Here is a 22,812-nt window from a genome sequence, read left to right as displayed (position 1 = left end):
ATCGCCAGCACTTGGCTCGATGAAATGTTACACCAATATGCTCGTTGGTTTGTAACAAACAGGCGAGCGTGCTCGACGTTTTGTTCGTAAAAGCATGATACACTAGAACATCTCATAGCGGCTCGATAAGCGGCTCGTTGTTCTGTTACAAGTAAATGTTGTAGTCTATACTCACCTTAATATTCTACTTCAGTGCGGGTGCGAGCTGAATCTTACTCCATACAAGTATCAAAACTAAACAATTTCTTAGATGGATTGTTCTGTGATTAATTTTAGAGGTTAAGGACAGAAGTTCGTTGCATCAAGATCCCCATAATTTCTCATTAACATATTGTTAATTACTTTTATCTTATGGGCACCCACGTTTGTCCAAAGCGGTCAGCAAAGAACCCGGTTATTTCAACAGTAGTTTAAGGTAGCTTAAATAACCATGATAATTACCTACTTATGCAATTACATTGCTCTTATTAAAACAACTTGTAAATTAGGAGTAATTGACTTATGGAAATTTTCAAACAAGATTTTTATCATACAATTTCTTAATGATATTTCATCAGCTGTCAATTTTAGGCCTACTTGCGCCATATTTGGTCGGACAAAGTCATCTATCAATTTACTTGTCTTGCATCAGATATATATTGTAAGAGTGTGATATTTCTGACTTAGACCAGATCTTTGTGTCAAGGTTGAAATTGTTCATCTTGTTTGGTAACGGTTGCTAATAGGTATAATTTTATTATGATTATGTTTATGGCTAGTTTTATTGTTGTTTGTTAGTGTTGGGCTCACTTTGAGTGACATAAAGATAATTTTAATAATATAAAAATAAAAAACATTTAAAAATATTTATACAACATATTTATACAAGAATAAATGAATGAAAAATGTTCAAACATAGGAATGAAAAAAGAAGTAGTCTTTAAAAACAAGTGTTTATTTAAAAATTTTGCTTCTGAATACAGTAACGAGCCTCTCGTTATTTCTTTTTAAATTGTTTTTAATGTTTAACTTCTTCATTATATTTTTTAACTTGAATAGTCTTAACATTTTGATGAGCCTACTATTATGAGCATACACTAACTGTTGCTTGTCATATTTTTAAGATTGTCTGCATGTCTCTTTGTCGGTAAGCCTTAAATAAATAGGTATTAAGATTTTTAAGGTGATTTGGAAACTTCTTGTGAGTAATTTAAGTTGTAATAACAATTAAATAAAAGTTATTGATTGCATCTTGGTCTTGTGTTGTAATCTCTTTTGCTTAATTATTTGTGTGTTTTTCTTTATACCTACTACACTTTTTTGTTAGATTCAATCCTGTTTAAATCGGTGGATTTGAATATTGGTTATTGGGAATTTCAATAAAAATCAAAAGGTATATTGTAGAAAAGGTATAAGTTTTATTCATAGAATAAATAATAGCATTCTTCGCTTCATCTCACTGGTAACCATTATGACTATATCAGATTACACTTACTCATTGTTACAATATTTTTCATACTCCATTTTTATTGATAACCTTTAAATTTTTCTATCTGTAAACATATTTTGACAAACAAAAATATCCAGAGCCATTGGCGTAACACTAATTCTAGAACGTTTAACTTTACAGTTAAATTCAAATATCACAATTATAATATTGTCAAAATGTACTTACAGACGAGCCTCATTATAAAAAAATGTAGTAGAGCATTTTTCATATCGTTTCACAATTCAAACTTCGAATAACTGCACGAGTTTTTAAGTGTGCGTTTGCTTCATTCATACAGGACGACCAATAAAGTTATTCCTTTACATGTGTGTGTAAAAACGATATGAAAAATGCTCTATTTGTTTTTTTTTTTGTTTTTCAAAATGAAATATATCTAAATACTGATGGATGTTATTTAGTATTTGTAAGCTTGTTGTCTGTAGCCGGCGGAAGCTTGCGCTCTCGCGAACTGGGGCTGTTGAGCGTAGGCAGCGGCTCCAGCGCTAGCGTCTCCGTATTTGCCAGGGTTGTATTGACCTGAAAATCAAAGAAATTACCTATGTTAGAAATAATCAATTTTTAGACGAAACTGTGACTAAAAACTCAAGTTCAACTTTGAAGAAGTCACTCTCTTTTAATCAATCTCAAAATATAATGATAGCTTTTTATTAAAATATAATTAATTTAAAATCTACAGTAAACCATCTTCATTGCGAAAATTATTTCGAGACTAGGTACATCAAATGTGAAAATAATTTTGGAGTGATGGATCGTTCTTAAATGTGAAAATGTTGTGAAACAAAATCTTCAACAGTTATAGGTCAATAATGTGCATTCTCTTATAATTATTTGACATTTAAAATTATTAGGTAAAGTTGATTTCATAATTTGATGAGCACCAAAAAGCTTCATAACTTAATGTAACTTGTTTAAATAGGAATTGTCATTAGCAGTCGAACTTTCTTAATTTCTTTGACCACATAAGTTATTCCTTTGCCGAAACTTAAACTGAAACTTAAACTTAGTAGAGGGCTACAAAATCGTTAAAAAAGTGTCGATGAAAATCAAAATATTCTTATCCCACTACAATATCCGGCCTTAAAAACCAAAATCGCCGACTTCAAAGCCCCAACGGTCTCAACCGACCATCTTGACATGACCTTAAAATCTTCGTGAGACAATCCCTTCACTGCACTGACCTATTGTTCAGTAATACAGTAGCCATTATCCTCTAAAACTTTAGTTCCCGTAGATTATCATTTACAACCTTACAACCAACACACAAGCAATCAAAACTCGACCTTATCACTGAGACATAAAGTCTTACACAACTGCAAGGTTGTGGTGGAAACTTCAAGAAGCGTATTAAGTGGCTTGTCAAAGGAATTTGAACTTTATTGCTAGAGGGGTAAGAGTGATTGAGCGATCATAGTGAGGGGTCATTGGGTAATATTGGAAAGGTCAGTGTACTAGTGCAAGCTACAGGTGATTCAGTTAAGTTATTTGTATTATCGTTGTTTTGTTTTATCGAGGCTTTGTTTGATGTGTGGACTTAATGCTTTATGTTTTTAGGTAGTAAGCAGAATTGTAGTAAAGTAAGATTTAGACTGACATGTTAACTGAGAAAAAAAAACTAGGCCATTTTTTATTTATCCAATGCCACAAAAAAGGTCGACTGTGAAGTTAAAATCTTAAATTGATTTATAATCCCCAGTAATATAGATACGGTGCCAAATTTCTTTTAATTAATTCATTTAAACTCATTAATTCACAAAACCTAAAATATTCAGAATCGCCCTCTAAACCACAGAGCAACAAAGACATTTAGAAGCTCCACCTTGTACATTCTCAGTGACATTTCCCACAAATTACCGCCGCCCTATCTGATAGCTAATCGCCGTTATTAGTCTATGTCTAACAGTGACATTCTAAAACAATTTGCTTGTTTGTTCACTATTTAGAGATCCTTTGTTTTGTGAAATAAAGGTGAACTTGCATTGTTTCTAAGAGCTTTTAAAATTGTGTAGGTAATTCCTGATTTTGTAAATTCTGAAATATTTCTATAATCATTCCTATCGTAAACTATAAAAGACTATACTTCTACGTGTGAGAGGAGGCCTGTGCCCAGCAGTGGGACGATAAAAAGGCTGTAACGAACGAACGAAACTACGAAGAAAAATGTTTCATCTTTTTTCAGATCTAGAATTTGAGACATCATGAACTTACTCTTCTTCTAGAGATTTAAAAAATAAAGGCTAATGATTAGCCGAAACAATGAAGATATTTTGAGTAAATAGATCAAAGTTCAAAGTTATTGCGAGTAAATATTTCATCAGATTTTCTCAGGTCTTTTAGAATATTCTAGATTGAAGATAAGCTGTGATTTATCTCGAATTTACAACACTATCCAATTGTTGTCTCAAATGTGCAAGTACCTACAATAAAGTAAAATGAGATGTCATCACGTACTATAAAGTAATAAATATGGAGAAACTCATAAAATGATAATAATTTCTTATAATGTATCAATAATAAATTAACGAGCTTCGATAGGTGTTGTTAGTATTTAACGATCAATTGAAAGTGTGGTAATAAATATAGGATATATCTTTGAAGTAGAATGTTAGCCATTAAAAAGGAATAAATTAACATTAGTTCATAAAGGAAACGATTATTTACAAAATAGGATTCATAAACATGTACTTAAGTACAATAATTTACGATATATTGCACACTTTATCAACGAGTGTATCAACAGTATTTCAAATCTCAGAAACTCCATAATAGTATAACTTAGTGATTTCCATTACCATTATTTCGTAATCGTAATGACTATCACTCAGTGACAACGATTACCGTAATCCAAATCTTTATTACATCAATTATCTCATGACCCCTTCCTATTAGAACCCTGATATCTATCAGAACCTTTTTTTATGAAAACCATCAAATGACCCCTCCCTCTATACCTAAGTTAACAGCGTGAGGGAGTGTCAGACTCTTACTGACTAAAACCCATCATGTTCCTTCTTAAGCCCTTTATGTACCAGGGCCGATTTAACTCCTTTGAACAATCCCGCAGCCATATCAAAACCTTCTAGAAAGTTCCACTTACCATCATCAATGATGCCAGCGGCTTCATCACGAGCGTTCTGTTCCAGAGCCTTCAGGATCTCCTCGGGTACTGGGGGGGCGGTGGGGATGTGAGCACCCTGGGGCTGGAAGCCACCCTGGCCGGCGGCGTAGCTGATGGAGTAGACCTGGCCATCGTCACCGGTGTATTGGAAACCACCCTGAGCTTCGATGCCGTCAGCCTGGAAGATTTAAAGGAGATTTCGTTAGTGATATGCAAAGTTGAAATGTAGAGGAATGTATTCTTAGGTAGTAATTTGGGATGGAAGATTTTTTACTTATGTTTCAGCTTACTTTCTTCGACCTTTCTACGGAATTATTTCGATAACATTATGTCTAGTAGGACTGTGACAATACTAAAGGTCTGATGAAAGATATGAAAATTCAGAATAATCTTTTGAAAACCAAAGGCTAAAAATATATTTTCAAAAATTGATTCCTTCTAAATATTAATCTATTATGAGAACGATATTACTACGGCATTCGTAAATTACATAAGTGATTTACAAGATTCCTTAGTACCATACAGCAAAATGTTCATAAGTTTATATCAGAAGATGAATGGTCTAAATAGTGATTATCTAAATGTCAATGTTATAATGTATGTTCAGTAAATTGTTACGTATTACGTTCTCTGGTATTGGGGTTAATTGATACAATTGCGTTTAGACCTTGATCTTTTGAGGTTTTTCGGGAAGGTCATTTTTTAACCTTAGGATAAAATTATTAAATTTTTTGGTGTGATGATTTTTTTTATATATTGGCGTTTAAAGCTGTGTCCTGTATAATTTTATCTCTAGGTCTGGATATTTTTTAATGTCTCTTAGACCTAAAATTATATTCTTAAACAGAAAAATAATGACTGTGAACATTTGCTTATATCATATCATTAGCAAGATATATGTATGTATATTTTTGTATCTGATACCGGTTCAATGCGTTAAAGTAAGAAAGTCTACCAAGATCAAACACTAGAATTAGTCATACATAAAATTACCTCACATTATCTAACAAATAACATACAAGTAAAGTTTATTACGTAAGTCTTCAATCAGGATGGGTGTTCAGTAAGTTAGAAACATTAATAATAGTTATAGAGAAATTCGTAATTCTGAATGCAACATCAACTATAGGTACGGGATCATTCAAGTCGTAAATCATTGAAGTTATATGTAGGCTTATTTTGTAACTAAGCAAGTATTATAACTGACTAATTTCCTAATTACTGATTTCATCAAGGTGAATTATTACTAAGAATGTTTTAGAACTTCTTCAAACCTATATAGGAATTGCCAACTCATCTTCAGTCATAATTGCTTAAGAACACAGACAAAAAATCCCGATTGACAAACCAACAAACAGATCTAATAATTTAGAAACCGCAAGAATTTTGCATAATCCTGACCTTTCTGGCTGGTCAGTGCCCTTTCAGACGCACCTCATATATGGGCGAGCCGAGCCATTGAGAAAAAGATTACTAGGTCATCTGTGAAGCGCTTTAGACTTTAGACCTCACGGGTACGACACGATTATTGAAAGTTTTGACATTTAACAGTCTTGATTGAAATTAATGATGATTTGATATAGCCATTATTATTGATTTTTTATCACAACTAGGCTTCATTACAGTAATTTATTGAATAGATCAACATTATAATATGACTTCTTTTAAATAAAAAAAAAGAACTTTCCATAAGTGAAACATAGAAAATTGGGAATATTTTTCGGAACAATAAATTGAATTATCGCGAAGGAATCCTTCAATGTAAGACGTTGAGCCCATTAAAAACTTTCATCTACAATTTATAAGCAATTGTCCGCTAGTAAAACCTAAGTTGCAAGCCAGACCACCCATCAAGTGTCGTAACAAGCAACTAACTGATCAAATTGAGAGGATGGGCTACATTCACTTGTGTCCTAATAACATTAGGTTTTTATCGACACTTAGGCCTCTACACTGCTTTGTCGGACACAAATGTCACAGTTTATTAAGTGAGAATGTTGACAAATGTGTCATAAAGTGGCCAGTATTATTTTAGTCTTTGGAATAGGTTAAACGCCATTACTGTTTTCGATATTCAATAATTGTCGTTGGATCGTCTTTTGTCGCCCATTTTCTTTTAAATTATCGTCTTTTGTCTTGTCTGTTTTCTAATTTTAAATGAAGCGTGAATAGCAATTTCTCTTTATTGAAATTATTTTTTGGTAGCGTAATGTAAATGTCTTTTTTTACAAATTGATTAGTGCTATTCTGAAGCTTTATCTGTATACTTTATCGTTACTTAGAAATTTAAATTATGCCAAAGTATTGTGAAAACGGGAAAATCTAGGTGCATTATAAGTTTTATTATTCTTGTGACTGAATTCATGCATTATTTTATTATTTTCGTGCAATGTCTAATCTAACACAACAGCGTATTTCCTTGCATTATTAATAACTTTACCAGCCTGGCACAGGATGCTTATAAATATGGCAAATTGCCTTGCAAAGTGAAACAATAAACTTTGACTATGACATCAAGGTATTCTTAGAAAAAAATAATTATTATTGAGTATGATTTGATAAAAAGTTTTGCCAAAGATCTCTGAAAGGAGGTTACTGTAATTTTCTTTTACAAGCTGTAAATCTTCCAAAGTTATCTCTACTCAGTTACTGGGTTATTAAGTAAAGACAGACAATTACTACATAATTGTAAACATGAGTATTTTATGCCTAACATGTCTCAGCAAGTTTTAAGTCTTCCGTGTTTCGGAAGGCATATGAAATAAGTGGGTCCCGTCTGTCATTTAAACACCGTTGCAGGTCATAATGAGTAGCCAGAAGCCTGAGGAATCTTACCTTGTCCAGGAAACTTGGTTGAGGAGGTGAGATAGGCAATCACTCCATGTAAAACATTTAGATTGAGTAGGTCAAAAAGATTACGCTCCATATCAAATACTGGTACCCAGCTGCACCCAGTGGGACTGTAAGCCGACTCCAAACATACTTGGGAAAAGGCTAACCAATAGCAGTTTGAAAAATCCTTTATAAGATAAAATTAACATACCTCATGACCCTGTTCCTCAGCCTTAATTCCGTTCTCAGTTTCGTAGTTGTATCTGAAGGAGTCCTCCTTCACGTCGGAGTCCAGGGCGATGATCCTGGCATTCTTCTCGTACGCCGCTTGGGGACGGTTGGACTGTTCCTGGTACGCTTGAGGAGCGTAGGCGGCGGCAGCCAGGCCGAAGAGGGCAGAGATCAGGATCTGGGGGAATGGAGATGGTTAGTGCTTGCTAGGGTTGATAAAAATGGTAAAGATAAAACGAAAAGAGAATTTTTAGGTTGGGTAGGTAATCGGTGTGCTGTTATGGATTTCGCTTGTACAAAATGCGAACTTTTTGTAATGGTAAGGTGTATTTATTCATAAAAAAAATCAGTATCAATGTAATAACCATGTTAAACAATGATAAAATTAGATAAGTGTAATTAAAGGCCCTTTAGGCTATATAACTTAATTAAACGACCTTTAGAGTTCCGTGTGAAAAACCGCGAACAATTGAATAATATTACTTTGTTTAAATATTTGTCAAAAAACTTCTTTTTGATTTAATCGAAAATGAAAAAAATATTTTAAAGTATCGTCTAAGTTACATTTAGCGACAAAAAAATGCAGGTCCTATTATACGGAACCTTTACTTTGACCCTAACCAACACTTAGCATTGCACAAGGCGCACTCTTGCGCAAGTGTGTAATAGATCAGATAGTATCACCGTCCCACCCATTGTCTTACATTTTGACACCAACTCAAGTACAATGAGAATGCCAAACAAAACGGACAAATTGTTTTTTGGATTTTTTTGTCTTGTTTCAGTTGGTATTTGTTTTTGAAACAAAATTGTTAATGGATACGAAATATTTTGTATTTTTCTTTAATTTTGTACAATGCAAGTCGGTTAGACTGGCAAATGAGTCGATATCTTACTTCCAGGAATTATTTTAAGCCCAAGTGTTCTTAGAAGAACTTTCACTATTTAGCAAAGATCGTGACCTAGTTAAACTAATGTTTCTAAGAAGATAGGCGTGTAATCTAGTGTTAATTAACCGCGTGAGTAGAGTTGTATTTTTCAGTTTCACCCGTGCGAATTTTTTGGTGCAATCGTTTTGCATAACAGTTTTGAGTGCAGGTTTGAGAAAATTTTGTTTATTATCTATTTTTTTAAACTGTATTTTTGAATATTTTTAAGCTGTGTAAAAATACATATAAATTAATTAAGTTAATCAAATAAAAAAATAATTTATCAAAATATTAATAACACTTTAACCACTTATCATTACGAAAATTTATTTTTAAATTAATAACCGGTAAAACTGAGTCTAATTATAAAAGCACTATTAAAATTAAAAACAAAAAAAAAAAAAATCCAATCACTCAAACGACACGATTACCGAAACCGAAATCCAACACTAGCCAAAATCGATTCCCGCCCACTCGATTAAATCGAGTAACAAATCGAATCGAGTCTCAACTCACCAGCTTCATATTGTCAGGTCGGAGGTGAACTCTTGAATGTAAGAACGACGGGCCAGCCAGCATATATATACACAACGGATGATAGGTGAATTACAAAATTCATTCTAGTTCATAATGATGCCACTTTTAACAAACATACAGATACATTTTTTTGCGTAAGTAATGACATTTCGGTGAAATGATTGGAAGATGGAATGAATTTTGGTTGGCCCAAGGCCGAGTAGAAGGACCAGTGTTTTTAAGATGGAATTTCTGGTCCTTCCTGTGGTTAAATGATCTTTGACCGATTTACTTAAATTTTTATCATTTATTTCTGGACAATCAAAATTATAAGGTACTCATACTATTCAGGAGGCTGGATAAATTTTAAGACAGGAAATAGGACGAACAATTTCAAGGATATAATTTTTAGTGACCTTACAGGGTCAAAGGCAAATGTCAAACTTTTTGGACGGTGAAAGAAATGAGATTCTTTTTAAATGTTAATCAAATTCGATTATAAAGTATTGATTATTGGTCCTTGGTGAAAAAATGTATTTTATTAAAGAAATTATAATAATTTTAGATATTATGGTGATGTCTCACCTACATAGATAAAAATAACGTTATGTATATAAAAGATTAAGAAAGCATCAACAATTTCAGCGATTGTACTTTTTCGTCAGAGATTTTAAGCATATCTTATTAAAAACTTTTAAGGTATAAGTACTTCTGTTTACGAATTTACATACAGTGGTCAAATAAAACCACAAATAACATATTAGTCTTCAAAATTATTAACACCATAACTACATACATAAACTTAACGTAACAAATCGACTAGCATTCCAAAACCTTCATTCTAAATTACATTTATTACTTTGCCTTAATAACTTAGATAATTATGTCATTACACATCTATAAGTAGGTGTTTGTATGTATTTATCGCAATACTCTGTGATTGTATCAAAAACACATTAGGATAGTCATCATCGGATCAATCAACAGATGTCTGGATATAGGAATCCTTTAATAATTGAAACAGTAATACTGCAACATTGTATGTAGAATTTGAGTTAACATTAGCGATTTCACCCGTGAATCCTGTTTTCTTCGTGCATATAGAAATCCTATAGCTTTCGTCAATAAATAGGACATCTAGCGCTTAATTTTTTTTTTTCAAATTGCAGTAGTAGTTTGAGAAATTGGCGCTTTAGAGCAAACAAATGAACAAATTCTACAGATTCATAATATAGGTAAGTGTAGACTTAAAACAAGTGCAGTCCAGAATACATTGGCTCTTGGCTTCTGGTCTCATTAAAAATTGAAAATCACAACAAAATTCCAGTTACAGGATTGTAAATAGGTATCATCATTATTTTATGAAATTTGAATTTTTACCTAGACCTTATTTCAATCAATGAAATTACAGAATCTCAAAGAAATTTATTTAGTGGCCCTCAAAAACGCAATGAAGTTAATATGATAATCAGAAAAATCGTAACATCCGGTCCATTTGCTAATTATTTAATTTAAATTGACTAATTGCAATTGACGTCATTGGTGGTCCTATAAGAAGGTCAAGTGCATATGACACGCAACCTCTTTGCGTGCATGTGGGAGTAGTACCTACTGTTGCAGTGTAGATAGATAAGTGACAATAATAAGTCTTTATCTATTGCTAAAGATAGATTAGAGTTATCCAGCTAAAGATACCTATATGTACTTAGTGCAAGTTCATAGGTTACGTGTACTCCTGTTTTATAGGAATAAATGGGTGTAGGTACTGTATGCATGGAATTTTTACAAGCTTTCATAGTGAATTTGAGTCATGTTACCATTTCATAGGTATTGTTTGAAAATACGAGTTTCCTTTTTGCAATTATTTATTTATCGTGGTTTTGCTGTTATTCCAATATTTATCTTACTGGGGTTTCGGGGCTGGGAAAAATGAAAAAAAACTCGGAAAATATGGTCTAGAAACTTTTGAAAAAAAAAATGGTCTACAAAAATGGTGCAACTAACTTTAAAGTAACCGACTTGGAGGTCTCATCAAAGAAAGATTTAACTACTTACTTAGTGCAATTCCCACATTAAAAATAGAATTAATTAGAATGAACATTCTGAATTACATGATACGCACACGTTAATGAATAATTATTCAATTTCTCGTAATTTTTAATTAAAATTAATAATTCAAGTTGCGCAACAATTCATTAATTTATTGCGTTCAAGTTTATGTTTCGTTTAAAGTTCAATATTACACTTTAGATCATAAACTATGAATAGGAGGGGCTGATGTAAACGCAAGACGCGCTAATCGACTTATCTGAGGTTAAAATTAAATAGACTTATCGTGGTCATACGTGGACACTATAGCTAAAACTACGTTTTATAAAATTAAATATTGAAAAATCTTAAATGCCTCAAAGCTTACCAAATAATATTTAGGCAGTTAATTAAACCCTTAAACATAAAAGCTTATTAGTGAAATAAGTAGGTAATAAAGTGACTGTCGGGGGAAACCATACGTGGGGGCTAGTTTCTCTTTCCACCAATTTCTTGCGATTTCACACGCGTCCTAGGGAAATTCTTCCCATATCCGTATAACGCATAACCTATATTAATTGAAACTGATCAGAAAACATCATCATCATCATCATCATCATCTCAGCCATAGTACGTCCACTGCTGAACATAGGCCTCCTCCTTTGATTAGAAAACATAGTACCTCAAATATAACTCGAACCATCATAATTCTAACACAGTAGCTTAACAAGTCCCATTGTGCACAAAACATTGCATTCCTATTATTTCTCAAAACCAATAAACAACTAACAATAATAAGATAAACTTACAACAGATGCACTGAATACGAGAACTATCGATTGTTATACATACTCGTGAACCGTTATCGATTCTTAGAACGATTATGTACTGTTTGCAACAAAAGTCTATCAACACAAACATTGAAATATAATAATCGGCACGAATCTTGAGCGCTGACCTTCAGCTGCGCAGAAATAATTTATTGGGTCCCTTTTGTGGTATGAAGTGAGGCGCGAGGGCGGGCTAAAGCGGTGATTGGCCCGCAGCGCATCGCATCATAGCCGTCACTCGGGATTGGTTCTGTGCTAATAAATCACTTCTGCGCAGATGAAGGTCAGCGCTCAAGATTCATGCCGATAACTATACCAGCTGTTCCCCTGTGGGCCTACCCTCGTCCAATTTGAACTACTAACCGAACCAAATTACAATATTAAGGAAAAACTTCCCCGACTAATGAAATGACAGTTTTTCTTAAAACTGCTAAATAGCAGTTTTAAGAAAATCATAGTAACAGTTGTTTACAGCAAACGGGCGTTTATTTAGTCATAGTTAAGCATGTATGTTCAGCGAATTTTGCAATTATTTTATGTCCACTTGATTCCATCCTACTGTTGAGACAGTTCCTTATGGGATATTTCCAGGTATGTCGCATTTTATTGTGTGATTTTTTCTGCTGACTGTAGACTTAATTTAAATGCAAAATATATGAAGATGCTTGTTTCGTGTTTTAGTTTTAACACATTGCGTCAAAAGATACCTATTGGGAACGGAAAAGGAGTGTTTTGGTTTATAATGCCTAGTTATATTTCAATAGGCAAAAAGCTTTTTCTTCCATACTTATATTATAGCTAAATAGCTATTAATAATCAAAAGAATGACTCTCTAATACCAATAAATGATCCAATTAAAAGTAATCACCAGCATATGTAAATATTAATATCGTAAACTATAATATAAGTACCTAACATTAGATAATATCTCGAGTTATAAGGCCAATTTCATAATTATTTTTTCTAATAGAAAGCTACATTATTTCCTAAGTGCCATAGGCTAGACAAGTAGGCAATGTGCATTATATAAGATAAAATATGATTGCATCTAAATGTGTAGGTAGAAACTAGTTACTGATGCTAATAAATCTTTGAATTTTTGAAAAGCTTCTAACTGCCTAGTATTTTTGTAGCTATGTTAGGTACCACTGTTTTACATGGCCTATGTGATCTCAACTCAGTTACCCAGGTAACCCAATACCTTTTGATAAGATTGGTTAACAGACTTTTTAGACAGACCATGCCAAGTATTGCTTAACCTTATGATCGGTCGACCGCTGAGGCTGTTACTTGAGAAGTCGTCACTGCCGAAACGCGGCCACTACTGGACAAAGGCCAGCCCCAGGCTAGGGGGATTTGCCCATACTCACTGCAATGGACATCCGTGCTAGTAAGTGAGTATAGTACGTACTACACTTCACACATACAAAAATACACACACACTCACAGTCACCCATATGAATAAATTTTACCAACCAGATCCTCAAGATGCAGGCCATAGCCTTGTTTGAAGGTTTCTACCAAAACTGTACCTACTGTATTTTTTTTATCATCATCTCACGAGCCTTTTCCCAACTATGTTGGGGTCGGCTTCCACTCTAACCGGACGCAGTTGATTACCAGTGTTTTACAAGGAGCGACTGCCTATCTGACCTATTGACTTGTTTTTTTATTAACTTAGCCACGGGCACCTCAAAAAGCCTACCTGCTTCAAAAAATATATTTATTATTTTTTGCCACTAAATAGTTAGATGGCCTTCAGTAGAGACAAAGCGATGAGGCATGTAACAATAACGTTTGCAGGTAATAGCTTGTGAAAGGTCACATTCCTACACTAAGTTAAGACATAGTTTTGTTCTGTAGTGATGTATAGTCTGACTATTTGTCTGTTTGGATGTTCGTGAATCATGTAAAGATGGATACGTACAGGATATATTGATGCAATGATTCCTAGAGTTATATGTATTGAACATTTTTGGTTGATACAAACTTATGTTGATGCAGATTGGGTTTATATTAGTAGCCTGTATTGTAAGTAAATAAGCAAACTGTTTTCTCAGTAATTTGAAGTAGCAATCAGTCTCGAATTTCACTACTTTGAAATCGATTTTCAGTCTAAAGAATGCAAACAAAAATCTAGAGATATAATAAAAACTTTTTCATGAATGTAAAACACATTATGTACCTATTTATTTTCCTTTCAAAGTCAAATTATGTATATTACGTAAACAGTGACAAACTCTTGTAACTAATCATTATTTTCATTCTGATCACTGCTAAAAAATTCAGCAAAATAAACAAAACAATAAATAAATCACACTACGAACGACACGAGCAAAGTCGCATGCGCACCTAAGTTCAGCAATAAAACTGAACATCAGATACTGGTCTTCATGCTAAAGGTCTAATGAAGATCAAGGACTTAAGGGACAAAAGGTCAATTGTAAGTGGATCGTGGACTTAGCATCTGATATCCTTACACATCAAATGCTAGTTTATTTGTTTAAAACGTTTTTAAGATACTTTTATTAGGTCAACCTGTAGGTATGTAACTAGCTATGTACCTAATGGAATCTAAGATAACGAACGTAACCATCTTCCAACGATCGTAGCGTATTATGAAAATTGGCAGGTGTATGTAGTTCTGACGACTGATCTCTGACTGATGTCGATCTGTTGATGGAGCTGGAAGATATGGATATGGACTGAAACTTCAGAATTGGTTTCAGTTTCAGAGTGAATTTATAAAAACCTGTTTTTCTAGAGTTATTTAAACTATTGATTTGTTTTGTTTTTATTTCTTAACAACTGATAAAAGTGGATCGATGAGTTCAGATTGACAAATTGTTCCATGTTAACCACTGTTGTTTAACCACTTGTTCAATATTTTTGGAAAAAGCTAGGCAGGTGATTTATTTATTTATTTAATTATATAGAATGTGAATGAAACCGCGTGAAAGAGCTTCTGTTTTGTGGTTACTAATTATGAAACCAAATAATAAAGTTCGTTTCAGGTTTACCGACAAGAAATTAAGATTGCAAAACAGAATAATAAAGAGCACAGTGTCTTTCAAAAAAGCTAGAAAAAAATCTTCTCAAAATTCAGTATTTGTAAGAGCCGTGCGAATTTGCGTACAATTTGATTAATGATGATTATGGCATAACCTCGCTTTATTTTCTGTGGTTTGGTTAATAATTTCGTTATAATTTGATATGTCAGCTAGACATAATATAAACTGGAAATAGACAGGACAACCAAAATTATTCTGAAAAAAAAAAACAAACAACAGCTCCAAAATGGGAAGAAACTTTTTTTTGGTTTTCTTTCCACTATATGAGTTTACGCTTGTTTACGAAAAATTAGGTAAGTAAATATGGTTACCAATGTTACATGTATAGTAAAAAAAAAGTATCTAATGATTTTAAATAAATTTCTCAATATTGGCAACCTACAAAATAATCATCCTTAATTTATCTCCGGATTAATAATTTTACTCGTACATAATACGACTAGCATCTAAGAGAGGATGTATTCACACAAAATGATAGCATCTGTCCGTTTTAATTAAACAATTTACTTGACTAATCGTTATTGGCACTAGCTTGCCCTCTGGCTTAGCTTGTGGTCTTAGGTGATAGGTTTAATGTTATTATCAAGAGAATAATATATTATGAGACTCTTTTACTGCATTGAAATCTTACAATCATATTATTATAAGAATTATGATGTACGAAATTGAAGACACTTAAAAAAAAATATTCTTTCGCATGTGGTTATCCCCCACATGCATGCATTTATGACAAAGTTAAGCACTTTGTCATAAATATTCAACTTCGAATAATTTTAGCGCCTTATAATCACGTACTATTTTATATTTTCATTTACTAATATTAGGTTCGAAAATTTCTTTACATATTTAAAAGTCTACTTACTTATCGAGGAAAGCTATAAGTTACTAACTGCGCGAAGTATTTCCAGACAATTTTTCTTGATTATTAAAATTAATATATTTCGTCAAAATATATAAAAAAATACATGAGTAGATGTTTCAATAAGGTGGATGTGTACAGTTTTTACTTATCTCAACAAACAAACAATATTAGACATACCTTTGGTCTTAAAAATACATTCAACTTTGGTAATTATTTGACCAACATAAACAAGTAACATTAATTAAAATCTGATTGAACTTTAATAGATCGATATCATTGTTAATTACAGATTTCTGATATGCACTGCATATAGATACATTAATTTTAATTATGATATGATAAATGATAGATAACATAGCTAGTTATAATCTTTAAAGGTTAAGAAGAAGATTTCCTAAATGTGCCAAAAATTTTCAATCCAGGTGCTCATTCCCAAAATAGTTTTCGTTGTATTTTGGGAATTATTCCCAGTAAGTTTCGCGGCGCCTTCATACCATCAGATTTTTCATGTTGTCATATGAAATAGTAGTTTAAAATTTTTTCGATAGTGTGAAACCACTGTGATTCGACATTTCCTAGACACGATGACAAAGCATTCCTTTTGATTCCCACAACAAAAATTATAACAATACTCATCAATATTCCTTCACGTAGGTACACCTTCTTTTCACCTTGTAGGTTGCCAACTAATAAATTCCTTTACAACAATAGATCAGATGACTAACTCTTACCTTGATAGCATCGTAAATACTTTTGCTTTCCTTATGTCTGACATGTGTCTATGTGAGAATGTATTGAGGACGCACTGACTTTGTATTTGCTATTTTCCTGTAAAAGGAAAAACTATGACAAATAGTACCTACTTATGATAAATAACAGTTAATAATGTAGGCGAGGCTTATTATTTCAGCTACAGCACGAGACTTTCTGAAGGCATGGTCAACAGAAAAATCTTCAGGTCCTCATATTCAGTATTCGAACTAAGAATCGGAGGTCCGAGAAATGATACCAGACCTAATTTAAAATTCTTAGAATCATTTAGCGAGGAAGTTTCCTAAATTAGGTTTACCAAAACATATGCCGGAACTGGAATTAGAAAATAAATACGTTTATAAAACAATAAAAAAACACAGAATTCTTATAACCTCAAGTACTTATAAACAAAAAGCTCAAAGCCGGCACCTTTCCACCTGTATTACAACTCATAAATGTCAAATTTTGACAAATGACATTCTCTCAATTCATAACAATAGGTGGATGAGTAATCAGCTATCCACGCAGCTCCCAGCAGATCTTATAATGGAAACGTAATCATGTCCTTGCAACGGGTATCAATGAGTTTGTTCTGCTTTGTGCTGAGAGATTTGTACTCTTTTGGATCAAAATTGCCTGCGTGCATCGTAAGGAGAGGGATAAAAATTCTTTTTCAAAAAATCTGTCTACCATTTTCATTGATAGAATAGTCATTTACAAATCGTTCACCTCAGATGTCATACGAACCTTAATTATATCAATTAAAAGATATTACATTAATTACTTTAATTGACTACTTGATAATTATATTAATTAAATGTTCAGTCAATTGAAATATTGCTGTTTCTTTTTTCTTCAAAAAATTTAAGAAGAGTTAGTAATAACTCATTTAAGGTATGTAATTTAAACGATACTAAACAACATCATTAACAACTTAATCCAATCATACACAACAAATTACAATAATCACTACCTTTTCCACTTCCTCAAAACCAAACAATTTAATTCACACCAAATCTAAATCCCAAGGCCAAATTAAAATACATTACTAATAATTTCTAAACCTTGCCCAACATTAGATAAATCACATCAATTCCGCTCTTTTTTCTTGCGATGCCCGAGGCCGAGGTGTGAATGTCAGTGGGTCAAAGCGGAGCAAACTTGTTGGACGAACCTGGGGCCCGATTCTCCTAATTTTACTTAAGCGACATACGATTCACATTCGACTGCGATCCAATCACGACTCGATTACGATTGAAGCGTATGTGACATTCCGCTATTTTTTCTTTGAAATAAACGTTTTTATCCTTTTCTGTCATTCAATAATGAATCATTTTGTCTGCAAATGATTTACGATTGCAAAATGATTGTAGAGCAAACTACCGTATAGACAAAAATCAACAAAATAGCAGACCAATCGCAAATCGCAGTCTTTGCAATACGATTGGTCGTATATTAGTAGCAGAATGCCCGATATGGGTAAAACTGCTATTGCGATCATATTGCGATTCCATTTCTATTCGATTTTGACATTATTAACTTAGGAGAATCGGGCCCCTGGAATGTACTACAATAGGACTAGTGGGTTGTAATTGCGTGTAATGGATTACGTCATTGGATTATTGTTTTAGGTGTGTTTCGGCTTAATTGGGTATGGGATGGCTGTGTGCTAGATTATGTTAATGATTGTTACCATCAGTTGAAAGGCTAACTAGCAGGATCGTTTTAGCATTATGCGTGATTGAATTTGGTGTTGGGTTAATTCTTGGATCAAGCTCTACATCCAGAGTTCGAAGCGTTTCTACGTCCTAATTTTTTAGAAGTTTAAATTATGCTACATTTTGATTACAGTTCCGATACAATGGTCCACGCACGATGAAAATAGCAGTATAGAGAATTCAAAATAAGAGCTACAGGTCACGGGACATAAAGACTAAGGATAAGAAAACGGCCTTGTAGAACCATTATAAGTTTTATTTAAATCGAATAAAAAATAAGTAAAGTCATAATTAAATGATTGCATAACTAAATCAATGAAAGCGCAGTAAAACAAAATGTTAACTGAGCCTATATCTTCTGAAATATGTAAGCAATGATTGTCACTTCAGCACTAAAGTTACATCATGACATTGTTTAAGAGGATGTGTATGATTAGTGAGTGTTTGTCAGGCGCTAATTTTATTAGTTTTAGCAATGTTTGTACGTAATATTATCTAGTGTAGTGGGGTAACGGTCCCTCTCTACTTTGCAAGGTCAGGGCATAACATAAATGTTAGGACTGTGTGGTTAGTAGCATTAGAGGACGATTGTCTCAAATTAACGAGACAAAATATTATATCACTTTCAACAATAATCATGTCTAATTGTTCGTAAAACTATAGGTAAAGAACAGCATTTGTCTTTCTGTTTCATTGTTGAGATGTTACGGTAAATAATTTTAATCAATTTTAATTAAATATTGTTGGAAGAGAATAAGTGATTTTATCCAGAGCCGGGGTGACAATAAAACTGCACTAAACAGCAAGATTTTTTAAGTGGATTTTATCATTACTTTATAAGGCTGCATAGTAGTAACTGAATGATAAAAACTTATCACGAAAAGAAACAAAGCCGCTAAAATATCAATAGAAAACATTTATTTCACAATAAAACAAAAACATAACAATATAATTTAGACATCGGATTCCTAAACCCATTAAATTGACTATTACTAGGATTTAAACATTGGTCATGGATAGCCAGCCATTTAATAATACAAAAAGCTCTGACATAAAATTGCAAATCCTATTACTTCAGCTATTTAGAAATATGTGCGTAGTTTGGATCATATACAACGTAAGTTTTATTTGATACATTCTAAAAAAGTAGTAAGAAATTCGTCAATGTGTATTGCTATATCAATTTATGTAATCTGACAGGTCAATTGAAAGATTATGACTTTATTGACAGCGGCATGTGTCAAGCCGCCTTTTTGACAGATTGATTGACGTTTGATGATTCTTGCGGTATATTTGACTACGTGACACTACAGTTTTTTATATCGATCCTTATCATGATATAGTAATAAATTGCTCTCTTATGCCATCTCTTGTACGGTCATATATGATTGTATAACAATTTTAAAACTTGTCAAATCCTAGTTTTCCACAAAAAATATTCAATAATCTTTCAACCAATATAACATTCAGGTACAGTCGTAAGTATTCAGAAAAAAAACATTTAATTTTATTGCACTTTAACAGACACACACACATTCTAACATTCACTATAATTGCACTGTTCAACCCACACTATTTAATGATGACCCCGGTAAGCCAACTCGGCACCCAAAGCATGACCCGAATAGGCGTGACCCGAGTGAGGGTTGTAAGACAATTGAGCATTAGAAGAGTGCCCTGAAGGAACGAAACCGCTTAAAGAAAATCCTTGAGGAGCGTGAGATGACAGTTGAGCGCTAGAGCCAAGACCTGATGGAGCGTGGTAAGCTAATTGAACGTTGGATGAGTGAGCTGATTGAGCTTGGTACAACTGAGCGTTGGAGCCGTGACTAGAAGGAGCCTGGTAGGAAAGTTGAGCACCAGAGTGGCCTGAGAGAGCCTGGCTCAATTGAGCATGGTAAGCCAAGTCAGCGCCAGAAGCGTGTCCTGAGGGAATCTGGTAGGACAGTTCAGCGCCGGAGCTGTGGCTGGATGGAGCCTGGTAGCCGAGGGACTGGTAACTGGCGTCGTACTGCTGGTAACCTTCAGCCGATTTGTGACCGGATTGTTCTTTGTATTTACCTGAAAATTTTAAAATATAACAAATTAAAAAAAAAAAACTATTTCAATTATCCTGCAAACAAAATGTGCAGAAATTCAACTCCGTTGTTGAGAAAAATATATCGATGTAATTTTATTAGAAGGTTGCGGCGAAGAGTACGTTCATCTAAACTTTTGTTGATAGTTCAATGTGAATGACATAGATGGCGCTAGTAGTAAAAACATTAGAGTTTATTTATGAGAAAAAAGTGGAAAATAAACCTTTATGTATATGTAAATTAGAATGAAATAAATTGAAAGTTACAAGCATCTTGATAGGCAAAATTATTACCCTCTATAAAAATAGGTAAGCGATAGGTAAGTCTGTTAATGAATTGAGGATCGGTGCTATGCTATGAGATTCTACAAACTTATCATAATTCTTTAACTTAACTTTCTGTCATTTTGTAAGATGTTGTCAATTGAAGTAAATTGTTATTTCCTCACCATCATCAAAAACACCAGCGGCTTCATCCTTGGCATTCTGCTCCAAGCTCTTCTGGATCTCCTCAGGGATGGGAGGAGGGGTGGGGAGGTGAGCTCCCTGGGGATGGAAGCCATGCTCATCAGCAGTGTAGGTCACGGTGTAGGTCTGGCCATCATCACCCTTGTAGGAGTACGCGCCGTGGGAGACTGTGCCGTGCTCTGAGGTTTGGCCGGCTTCCTCGGCTTTAATTCCTGGAAAAGTGGATTAAAAGAGTTAACCGCAATGTTTTTTTGATTATGTTAAATTTTCATGAAGTTGAGACATAAAAAAAGTAAACTGCTAATGCCGTAATTGTGGTGGTATATAGTATATTTTTACCATGATTATGTACTCATTATATCTTTCGATTCATACAACTTCTAAGTCATTAGTAGGGTATTTTTAGTTACATATATTACTTTGGCAAATATTATTGCAGTTTACAATAGTTCTATTTGACAACACCAATATGATTATTGAAACGAATTTTCATGGTCCTGGAGTGCTCATTACTCACCATTATCAGTCTCATAATTATACTTGTACTGGTGTCCATTATTCTCCGCGTTATAACTCAGAATCTTAGCAGTCTTCTCTCCAGCAGGCCTGGCGGAGTACGAAGCCTCATGGCCGGAGTAGGCCTGAGGAGCTGGAGCCTCAGAGTAAAGTCCCAGCTGCTGGTGTTCCAACCCTGACTGGTATTGCTCAGCTGATTGAGCATAGTGTTCTGAGGAGTGGCCCGTGAAGACCTGGCCTGCTGATGCGGCGGCGATGAGAGCAGCGGTGATGGGGGCGATCTGTGAAGATAATTAGGTTATTAGCATTATATTTAAGGTGATTGAGGGCTTTATAATGATTATGTAGTAGGAAAACATAAATGGGCAAAGCAACTTAGAGTTGTCACTACACACTATGTTGATAATACAAAAGTTTGACGAGTAGCTCTTCAACATCATCAATAATGGATGCGTTATGGTGTGTAGAAAAAAGAAAGATCCTCTTGAGATAATTGCCGTTAGTGCTTTTTCCACCAACAACCCTTTTAGCCATCCTCTCCCTATAAATCCTGGATCACGTTAATCCATGATCCAAAAATTGCATGATCACTAATTAGCTCTTCCAACTTTCCCCACACAGGATCATCGCAAACTATTTCCAAAAGCCAACCGAAACTTTCACTCAAATCACTTCTGATATCAAACTCAGATAATTAACTTATTTAATTCACATATCTTAATTATATTTGTTTAATTAACGTACCAGCTTCATTTTGCTAAAATGTAAGTAAGAAGTGGAATGTTAGACACTTGAACACCGAATGAATTTGTAATTTCTTTCTGACGTTTATATAGCGAAAAATTTCCTAGTACGCACAGATGTATGAACTCATATCTATGATAGAATTGACCACTTAGAGTTCGGAGTTGGGATAAAAGAGTGATTTTTGCACTGTCATGCATGGTGATTTGATGGTTCGTTTTGATTAAATGAAAGTTAATTTTGAGGGATATTTAAGGATGATTTTAAATTAGTTACGGGAACTTTCTGACTGAGGAGGGTTACCCTCCTATGTTTTAGCAGCTGCTATTTAGAGAATACTTTAAATCGATTCGCAAATCGAATCGCTCAGTCAAATCGATTAATAGTAACCTAATGTCGTCTGTACTACTTGTCAGATATTTTTTTTCCATTCATGACCCAAATATTAATCTACTCCTAGTGCCCTTAATTCTTTACTACATAATATTTTTTCAGCTCTCAAAAAATAATTTTCACTCCAGACATAATTCTCTTAAATCTTTCTTTGACTATTTAAGTTTCTTGCTGTTTCTATCTAATTAACTAGAAGTGTCAAGTCCACAGCTACAGTAGTCACAGCGGAATGTGATTCAA

At 33.7% G+C, this 22,812-nt stretch overlaps 2 protein-coding genes across 2 annotated transcripts; both read right to left on the bottom strand.

The window, feature by feature from the left end:
• Positions 1 to 1,373: 1,373 nt before the first annotated feature.
• Positions 1,374 to 9,191, bottom strand: LOC110376235 (cuticle protein 3). The gene is made up of 4 exons (XM_021334646.3): positions 9,113 to 9,191; positions 7,648 to 7,845; positions 4,584 to 4,782; positions 1,374 to 2,005 (listed from the first exon to the last, which is right to left on the bottom strand). The coding sequence occupies exons 1-4, from the start codon at positions 9,173 to 9,175 to the stop codon at positions 1,884 to 1,886; spliced, it is 582 nt and encodes a 193-aa protein (XP_021190321.3). The 5' UTR covers positions 9,176 to 9,191; the 3' UTR covers positions 1,374 to 1,883.
• Positions 9,192 to 19,270: 10,079 nt separating this feature from the next.
• On the bottom strand, positions 19,271 to 22,261 carry LOC110376230 (filaggrin-2). The gene is made up of 4 exons (XM_064038086.1): positions 22,180 to 22,261; positions 21,437 to 21,716; positions 20,901 to 21,131; positions 19,271 to 20,435 (listed from the first exon to the last, which is right to left on the bottom strand). The coding sequence occupies exons 1-4, from the start codon at positions 22,186 to 22,188 to the stop codon at positions 19,951 to 19,953; spliced, it is 1,005 nt and encodes a 334-aa protein (XP_063894156.1). The 5' UTR covers positions 22,189 to 22,261; the 3' UTR covers positions 19,271 to 19,950.
• Positions 22,262 to 22,812: the final 551 nt, after the last annotated feature.

The sequence above is a fragment of the Helicoverpa armigera genome, chromosome 15, assembly GCF_030705265.1.
Source record: "Helicoverpa armigera isolate CAAS_96S chromosome 15, ASM3070526v1, whole genome shotgun sequence".
Classification (NCBI taxonomy): Eukaryota; Metazoa; Arthropoda; class Insecta; order Lepidoptera; family Noctuidae; genus Helicoverpa; species Helicoverpa armigera.
The sequence above is the reverse complement of the archived record's forward strand: the minus strand, read 5'-3'. Positions and strand labels throughout refer to the sequence as shown.

Bases quoted from the DNA above. Each gene is read 5' to 3' on its own strand.
- LOC110376235 (XM_021334646.3), bottom strand. From the start codon at position 9,175: ATGCTGGCTGGCCCGTCGTTCTTACATTCAAGAGTTCACCTCCGACCT. The intron at 7,846-9,112 runs GTGAGTTGAGAC...CCATTCCCCCAG, and splicing joins GACCTGACAATATGAAGCTG to ATCCTGATCTCTGCCCTCTT. The intron at 4,783-7,647 runs GTATGTTAATTT...TAAATCTTCCAG, and splicing joins CTGAGGAACAGGGTCATGAG to GCTGACGGCATCGAAGCTCA.
- LOC110376230 (XM_064038086.1), bottom strand. The intron at 21,132-21,436 runs GTGAGTAATGAG...CCACTTTTCCAG, and splicing joins TAATTATGAGACTGATAATG to GAATTAAAGCCGAGGAAGCC. The intron at 20,436-20,900 runs GTGAGGAAATAA...TAAAATTTTCAG, and splicing joins CGCTGGTGTTTTTGATGATG to GTAAATACAAAGAACAATCC.